General features: G+C 55.3%; 1 protein-coding gene across 1 annotated transcript; it reads left to right on the plus strand.

Annotated features, from left to right (window-relative positions):
• Positions 1-1792: 1792 nt before the first annotated feature.
• RFLNB (refilin B) lies at positions 1793-8083 on the plus strand. Its single transcript, XM_058702885.1, has 3 exons — positions 1793-2139; positions 4890-4999; positions 6839-8083. Exons 1-3 carry the CDS (start codon positions 1924-1926, stop codon positions 7167-7169), a joined length of 657 nt encoding a protein of 218 aa, XP_058558868.1. The 5' UTR covers positions 1793-1923; the 3' UTR covers positions 7170-8083.
• The last annotated feature ends 477 nt before the right edge of the window (positions 8084-8560 follow it).

The raw sequence follows: 8560 nt of genomic DNA on the forward strand, positions 1-8560 counted from the left end.
ACTTCGATGGAGAGAGCTGGGGCACTGGCCTAACATGCCAACGTTCCACAGTCTCACACTCCACCTCTTCCTGGCCGATGACCTTGAAGGCCATCACCTCCTTGGAGCAACTGCCATCTTCCTGGACACCTTTCCTAACCTGACCAGGATTAGGGAAGAGTTCTTAGGATCTACCTGGGAATGCTGGGGGGTGAGTTCCCTCCAGGGCGCTGAGTCCTCCTACTGCCAACACCCCATGCTTGCCACAACCCCGAGAGGCACTGCCAACCCTTTTGGGATGCCCCACTTGAGGCAGGGCAGTCTGGGGTGTGCACATGGTGGGATCAACATAGCCACCTACTTGGCCCATCTCACAAGGCCCATTGCTAACAGTCCGTCGTTGAGCTAACACTGTGCTCCATTGACTTTGTAATCTATTCCCACGGGCCCTAAATGAAAGAATGACCTCCCGGTACAGAGGTACCTGCCAGGTTTCTTTTCCAGTGACGAAACCTTGGGGACCATCCAAGACAAGGTGCCTTGTACCAGCTATGTGACTTGGACCGAGTCAAGCCCCTTTTCTGTTACCTGAAAATGATGAGGTAAGGAGGGTAGGAGGGCTGAAGTTTGCCAGCAGACCTCTAACATCTACTCACTTTAGATTCTGACTTTAACAGGTCCCAGGCAGGACAAGTATCCTTTGTTTTTGCCAGGATGCAGACTGGCTGCCATCGTGGGGCATGCACAGAGCTCGCCTCTCCTCCGGCCAGGACACACCTCCGCCCAGAGCTGGCACCTGCCAGCTAGGTCTAGGCACACCTCCTGCTTGAGGCTCTGAGCTAAACACCCATCAGAAACTCCCAGGGTAGGGGGGCTGGTGGGGGTGCGAGCTTCCAATACGTAACTGATAATCACGGAGGTCTCTGTGAGCAAAAGCACTAGATTTGAGAATAGCTACAGCTGACAGCTATTGAAACGAGTTCCCACTCAGGGCCTCTCTGTCAAGCCAAAGGAGGGAGCAATCCCCCAATCTGGTTTTTAGAAAGGAACTTCCCTGAATGAGAAGCTGTGGCCCCCACCGGAGAGCCCCCGGCCCCCCGGACAGCCAGTGGGCAGCCTGCTGAGCTTGTCCAAGTCCTTCAAGGTTCCGGTTCGCGCCCACTGCAGAATTTCCCTGTCTGGTGTGGTCACAGCCTGTTCAGCAGAGCAGCCAGGCGAGGGGGGTGGTGTCTCCCCACCCCCGAATCTCCTGAGGGTACTCGGAGTAGGTCCTCTTTCCCTCCGGGGCAGAAATGAGAGCCAGAGACACACTGAGAGCCCGCCCTGCTGAGCCAAGAGGCGGCTGGAGCCATACGAAGAGCATTAACTATTAATAATTTCCAGTTGTTTGCTCGCTGGGTTCGGCCGGCTCCCCAAGGAGCCTGAGTCTCTACAGGCCGGGACTCAACTCTGGCTCCCCCGACCGCCAGGACTAGCGCCCGCCGGGCTCTGCGGGGCCAAGGCCAGGGAACAAGGCGCCATCGGGAGCCTGGGGCGAGCAGGCTCCAGCACCTGTAGCGGGGCGCGGGGCCGGTCGGGGCCGGGGCGCCTTTCCTCCCGCTGCGAGGCCCGCCCGGCGCTGCCGGCACGCCCGGATCGGCAGCTGCGGGCGGGCCGGGCTGCGGTGCGGAGCGCCGCGCGGGCGACGCAAGGCGGGAGCGCAGCGGCCCCTGGCGCCGAGGCTCGCAGCTGGGTCAGTGCGGGTCGGGCCCCGCGCGCCGGGCGGGGCGGGGCGGAGGGCGGGGCCCGGAGCGCGGCTGCCGGCGAGACCCGGACGGCGCACGGGCAGCCGGCAGGGAGGGCGGCCGGGCGGGCAGCGGCCCCGGTCCGCGTGTGAGCTCCTCGCGCCCCTCGCTCGCCCGCGGCCCCCGGCCCCCGGCCCCCGGCCCCGGCGCGCTCACAGCCATGGTGGGCCGGCTGAGCCTGCAGGATGTGCCCGAGCTCGTGGACACGAAGAAGAAGGGCGACGGCGTCCTGGACAGTCCGGACTCGGGGCTGCCCCCCAGCCCCAGCCCCAGCCACTGGGGGCTCGCGGCGGCCGGGGGCGGTGGCAGCGGCGGGGAGCGCGCGCCGGCACCCGGGACGCTGGAGCCCGACGCGGTGGCGACCCCAGCAGCCCCGGTGAGTGGCTCCGCTCCGGCCCCTTCCCTCCCCATCCCACCCGCAGCCGGTTCCCGAGGGGCCATCGGCCAGCCCCGCCGGCCCGCTCGGGGCGCGCTGTCGGCGCCGCCACCCGCCCGTCGGGACGGCGTGGCCATCGCCGGGAGCTCGGGGCGGGAGCGCGGCGAGAGCCTGGCCAGCTGGAGCCGGTGGCTGGAAAATTGTCATCGCCTGGGAGGCGCGGGAGCCCCGGGAGAGGCGCGCCGCCGCCTCCTCTTTTCGGGGTGGCGGCCCCCGGGACTGCGAGTCTACAACTCGGCCACATTCCCGCCCGGGTCCGGCCGGAGAGGGGCCCGGGACACGGAGAAGGAACCCCAGCCTCCTCCGTACTGCGGGCCTGGCACCTCCGCCCCCCGCCCCCACCCGGCTTTGCCCCTACGGGGGGGGGGGGGCGCCTCCCGAGGGCCTGGCTCCTCCTGGCTGGTCTTGGGGGAGAAGGGTGTGCTTCAGCTCCCTGTTTCAGGGAGCAAGGGGGCGGGCAGCCTTTGGGGACCATGTCAGTGGCGTGGAAGACAGCCTTTGAGAAAAGTTACCCCATGAGCTTCTGGCCTCCTGGTGTCCCCTCCCCCACCTTGTCCTGTCACCTAACGCCTGTCTGACTCTAGATGGGTGGGAGGAAACTTTCAAAAAGGAGTTCTTTTCTTTTATTTCAAAATTTGTATTTAAAGAAAAAAAACACCTAGACTTTTTTGCCTCAGGAATCACTCAGGTGGTGTTTATTGCCTTTCCCTAGAGCTCATGGGAAGCCACATCCTGCCTAGAGCCAAGGCCCAAAGTGGGGCTCTCAGCCCCCCTCCCTTCCCCTTGGGGATGGGTATTTACAGCCTCTCCCGGTGGAGTTGTCAGTGGCTCCTGCTGTTCCTTAAAGACCTATGCACTTTCATGGGCGTGGAATTCTTGCCCCACTGACCCTGTCTCAGAGACCTCCGTGTACTCTCTCATTTCCGTTGGAAGGCAGCACTTGCTTCAACTTGGCCTTCAGAACCCTTGCTGTCTGGCACACCCCTGACCTTAGGCAGATACATGCATTGGTGCCTCCGATGCTGCTCCCTCTACCTGGCATGTTTTTTCCCTCCGGGCCCATCCCCTCCAACCTCCCCCAACACCCAGCTGCCTTTTTGACCTATCAGAGCTCTGCTGGCCCTTCAAGCGCAACTTGTCACCTCCTCTGGGAAGCCTTCCTGGATGCTTCCCTGAGCCAGGCCAAATCAGTGGCGTGGTCCCCGTTCCCTGGCGGCACCTTGTTCAAGCGTCTGTTGGAACTCCTGCTGCGTGCACCGTCCCCAGCCTGGACCTGGGCCAAGGGGTGTGCTCAGGGAGTGTCTGTTGAGTGGGCAGGGTGAGGCAGCTGAGAAGGCAAGGCAGGGGCAAGAGAACTGAGTGCTTGTGTGGATTCCTGGCTGCAGTGTGAGTGTTAAGAGTTGAACACCTCCACTCCCCGTCATCCTGCGTCCTGCGGCCCTCAGCACTGCCTGAAGGCGCTCCCTGGGTTGAGGAGAGCTGGGGACAGAGTAGGCCTCCCTGCCACCACTTGGGGGCTGTTTCCGCAGCTCTGCAGCAGCCAGTGCCCACACCTTCCCCTGCCCCTCCTCCCCCCGCCCACGGACCTTAGTTCCCATCCACAGCCCCTCCCCCAGCCAAGGCTTCTTAAGCTCTCCACCCGAGTTCAGGAGCTGGACCCTTTGCCCCTCCCTCACCTGCCATGGTCCCCTTTGACTTTGGTGTTTCTACCCTACACCCTCACTTGACACTCTGCCTGGGTAACATGATAACAGTCTTAGAGCCTACCTTCTAAAAATGTCTGCTTCCTTCTCTATCCTGGAAGAAGTGGGGGCCGGGCCGCCACCTCCACATCCTGGCGGGAGTGTGGCTCCTACTCTCAAATTAGGCAGAGAAAATGACAGATCGCTTGTAAACCCGGGACTCCAAAAGGCTGCTTCCCGTGAACACTTAACACAGAAGCCCAATTCCAGTCAAATCGGGTGAAAACTAGCCCCTGTGTCTAGGACGGGACTGTCCCCCTTACTCAGGCTACTTGATGAATCAAAGTTCGGGGCTTGGTGCAGGCTAGAAGCCCGTTAACCTCCAGGAATGCCGTGCTCTGGTTTCTGAATGGTGGAAGATGGGGTCGAGACCTTTGGGGTGTTCATCTTCCCAGTGAGTTTATGGATCTCTGCATCTTTGTTGGGTGTAAATGTAGCAGTCCCAGAGGCAGAGAAGGCGGCGGGGAAGTTGGAATCTTCCAGTGTGAAAAAATTCCTGGTAGAGTTTAGTTTAGTTTTGTTTTGGCCTTTTCTGAAGTATTGCTGAGACAATGACAGCGTTGGGGGACACGTAATTGAGGGTTCTGGTTAGTGAGGCCCCAGTTCATCGAGGTTTTCTCATCGCCTTGCCGTGCGATGACGCAGCAGCCCCAGGGTCTGACCAAGGTTGTGACACTGAGCTCCTCAGCCTTTCACAAAACCTCAGTGATGGAAAGGGGCATCCCCTTGGTGTGCAGATAAAGTGACAGGGCATGGGATGTGACCCAGATCTCCTGGCTCCCCATGCAGAGCTCTTCCCGTGCTGTGGGGCAGCCCTTCTCCGACATCGTTGCCAGGAGGAGGACACAGATCACAGTCGGGTCCATCAGCAGGAAGCTCAGAGCCAGGACCTCTGTGGGGGACGCGTCAGACCGGCCTGTGGTCTAACTGCCTTCTCCATCCTCACAGAATCCAGCATCTCTCCCCAGCCCCCTGGCCTTCGCCTGCTCGCCAAGGCTCTGCCCCCTGTCCTTTGGCGAAGGAGTGGAGTTTGACCCCTTACCACCGACAGAAGTAAGGTAAATATAGCAGGCCCTGGTCTGATTGGATTTTGTCACTTTTCATGTTTTGGTCCAGAAAGTAATGCTTGTTATTTTAAAAAAATGAGTTAACCACAAAAGCGTGCCAAAGACTTTTCATAGTTTATTGGGTACCATTTCGGATTTCTTTGTGTATTCTCACCAATTAAATACATAGACACAGCTCTTAAAATAAGAACAAGATCGTGTTATACATAAAGTCCGCCCCTTGCTTTTTGCATTTTGTGTATCATGACCATCAGATATTTACAATTTTGTAATAAAATAATTCTTCTTTCAGAAGCTGCTCCCCCCACCCCCATTCCCCACCCCTGCCTCAAGGTGCAATAACCTTGTCTCCAATTACAATTTCACTTGCAATCTGAAAGTACCATTCTTCCTTTGGGAATTTATCTCATCCAGGATTACCTGGGGGCAGAGATTCACTGAGAGCCTCTGTTAAAGATCTGTCTTTTCAGAGAAAGGAATTTTACTTTTGGTAGCTGGTGGGTTTTTTGCTGGAGTCTCAGTTCCCTTAATACAAAGGGCCCTTTTATGGGGAACAAAGGCGGCTCACCAGTTTGGAGGTGAGCGGTTCAGTCCTTTATTCCTGGGGAGCTTGTATTTTGAACAAAATGAGGACATGACTTCATGACATTAGCTTCCACCAGCCTCGAACCTACTTGCCTAAGGAGAATGCGTGTTTTCATCCTCTCCATTGAAAAGAATGCTAATTCTTACCCCCTGACCGGTGGGTAGGGGGCACTGGTGTGGGTAATGCTGTGTGATGCTCATTCTTATTTCAAGATCTATGAAGCTGCCATAATTACTCAGTAAAATGAACTAATGCTTTGCTTACATTTAAGAAAAAAAAAAAAAGAAAAAAAGGTAGGTTCCAAGTTAGCAAAGAAGGACTTAAATTAAAAAAAAAAGTAGAATATGGATGTTAATTTATTTTATAGAAATCAAGACTGTAATTGGCTTTGATTGATAAGGTCAGATATCGGAGTCTCTGGTTTGAGGGGGTCTCCAAACCGAAGGCCAAGTTTGGACCAAGTACTAGTACTTGGTATCACTGAACTTTCAGAACCAGCATTCAGGATTCCTGGGTTCTGTCCTCCTCTCATTAAAGAACTGATGGCGGGTGTGCCTGGCTGGCTCAGTCGGTAGAGCGTAGAGCGTGTGACTCTTGATCTCAGGGTTGTGAGTTCAAGCCCCACGTTGGGCATAAAGCTTACATTAAAAAAAAAAAGAAAGGAAGGAAGGAATAAAGCAAGCAAGCAAGCTGATGGTGACTTCAGGGGACAGAGAATACAAACCGTTCACCCCTAGTAAAGCTAGAATCCACCTCGTTATACCACCAACAGCACTTGCTGCGTGTTAATACTCTGCTCCGTTCTTATTGGGCACCTTTTGCAGAAAGAGGAACCAAGGCTTGGGGAAGTAAGGTGACCAAGCTCTCCTAGCTTAAATTCACCAAAACTCTTGGACTCCAGGGGCTGCGGCCCGCAAAGGGAAATAGTGCATGCAGGGTAAACTTTGGGATCTGGCACACCTGCATGTAAACCCCAGCCCCACTCACTACTCACTCCCACTGTGACCTTGACCTCTGCACCTCCGTTTTCTCTCCCAGGGTAGTTGGTTCAGTTAAATTAGATCCTGGAAGTGAAGTGCTTAGAACTGTACCACACAGTAAGTGCTTCAGCTCCTTGCTGCTTCTGACCAGAGTAGCCACATCTCAAGGTTTGCACCACACGAGAGGATCAGGGTCACGGTAGGGACCCCTGAGCCCCAAGCTCAAGGGGAACGGCTTCGTGCTGCCTTATATCTCCCTCCCAGGTACACTTCCTCGGTCAAGTACGACTCAGAGAGGCACTTCATTGACGACGTCCACCTGCCCCTGGGCCTGGCAGTGACCTCCCGCAGCCAGACAGTCACCTGCATCCCCAACTGCACGTGGCGCAACTATAAGGCCGAGGTGCGCTTCGAACCCCGCCACAAGCCCACCCGCTTCCTCAGCACCACCATCGTCTACCCCAAGTACCCCAAGACCGTCTACACCACCACTCTGGATTACAACTGCCGCAAGACACTGAGGAGATTCCTGTCCAGCGTGGAGCTCGAAGCCACAGAGCTCCCGGGCAGTGATTGCCTCTCGGACGAGTGCTGACTCAAGCCTGGGTGGGGTTGGACCAGCTCCTCCGTTGCCCTCGAGTGTGGCTCGTGGCTCGCGCCCCAGAGGAGTCTGACCTAGAGATACCTCTAAGCCCAGCCCGGGGAAGGAAAAAAATGTCACGGCCTCGTATTAGAACCATTGAGAGAATTTGGTTTTTACAAATGGTCAAATTGTTTTCAAAAGGAGTATAGTGTTAGTTTGCTGCTGCCCGGTTTCCCCAAAGTCTCAATCTGATGAGAAAACAGGAAGCCAACTGAAGCAAAAGGAAAACGGCCCCAGTTTGAAATAGGGAGGGAGGAGCGAGCTCTTCTTCTATTGGTCAGCTGGCCTGAGGAAGACCGTGGAGAAAGTCTCTGGGATGGAAAAAGTGAGTTTGGAGACATTTCAGCCTGAGGTGTCTTCCCTGAAAGCGGTGCTAATTCAGTGAGCTGTGACATCCATATGGGTTCAATCTGTGGAGAGCCGAGCTTCATGCCATATTTTTTTTTCCGTTTCCATTTGTATTTCCTGTTCACCAAAACTCTCGGAATTCTCGAAATCTTTTTCATGATATCAAAAAACCCCAAACCACAATATAAGTTGCCTTAAAAGAAAGAAAGAAAGAAAGAAAGAAAGAAAGAAAGAAAGAAAGAAAGAAAGAAAGGGAAAAAGTTTCACCCTGTTCTCACCTCTTCAGGAGAGTCAGGTCAAACTGGCCAATTTGAGAGCAACGGCTTTGTTCTTATTCCTTCCACCCATTAGTTCCGAGCTTGGGCTCTGGCAAAGTGCCTTGAACCCTTGGCATCTGGTAATGTGTCCACAGGCTTGTGTAACTCTCCTGATATGTATTTTGGGGTTTCCAAATACTTTCCTATTTTTTCATAAGGCAAAACATAGCAGAGGGCCCTTTTGAGAGAAACAGCATTTTTTTTTTAATTTTTTTTTTTTAACGTTTTTATTTATTTTTGAGACAGAGAGAGACAGAGCATGAATGGGGGAGGGTCAGAGAGAGAGGGAGACACAGAATCGGAAGCAGGCTCCAGGCTCTGAGCGGTCAGCACAGAGCCCGACGCGGGGCTCGAACTCACGGACCGTGAGATCATGACCTGAGCCGAAGTCGGACGCTTAACCGACCAAGCCACCCAGGCGCCCCGAGAGAAACAGCATTTTTAAAGAATGCTTAGGGAAACTACTTTTGGGGATTCCACGAGGGAGTTTTGCTCACGGTGGGAATGGACGGCCACACCTAGGACTTGCCGCTGTCTGGGAGGGGACAGAGGTAGATGTTTCTGGTAATCTGTTTCATCAGGATGGCTGTCCTCTCTCCAGGGATCCTGGGTCAACTGCTTTTCAGACTTTGACTGACGGCGTCCACACTGCAGAGAATTTCACCAGTACCTTAGGTC

Source organism: Neofelis nebulosa, chromosome 16 (genome assembly GCF_028018385.1).
Source record: "Neofelis nebulosa isolate mNeoNeb1 chromosome 16, mNeoNeb1.pri, whole genome shotgun sequence".
Lineage (NCBI taxonomy): Eukaryota > Metazoa > Chordata > Mammalia > Carnivora > Felidae > Neofelis > Neofelis nebulosa.

What these genes read in the sequence shown, in the direction of transcription:
- RFLNB (XM_058702885.1), top strand. Translation starts at nt 1,924, where the DNA reads ATGGTGGGCCGGCTGAGCCTGCAGGATGTGCCCGAGCTCGTGGACACG. An exon ending in TGGCGACCCCAGCAGCCCCG is followed by an intron (nt 2,140 to 4,889) that starts GTGAGTGGCTCC and finishes CCATCCTCACAG; the next exon opens with AATCCAGCATCTCTCCCCAG. An exon ending in TTACCACCGACAGAAGTAAG is followed by an intron (nt 5,000 to 6,838) that starts GTAAATATAGCA and finishes TCTCCCTCCCAG; the next exon opens with GTACACTTCCTCGGTCAAGT.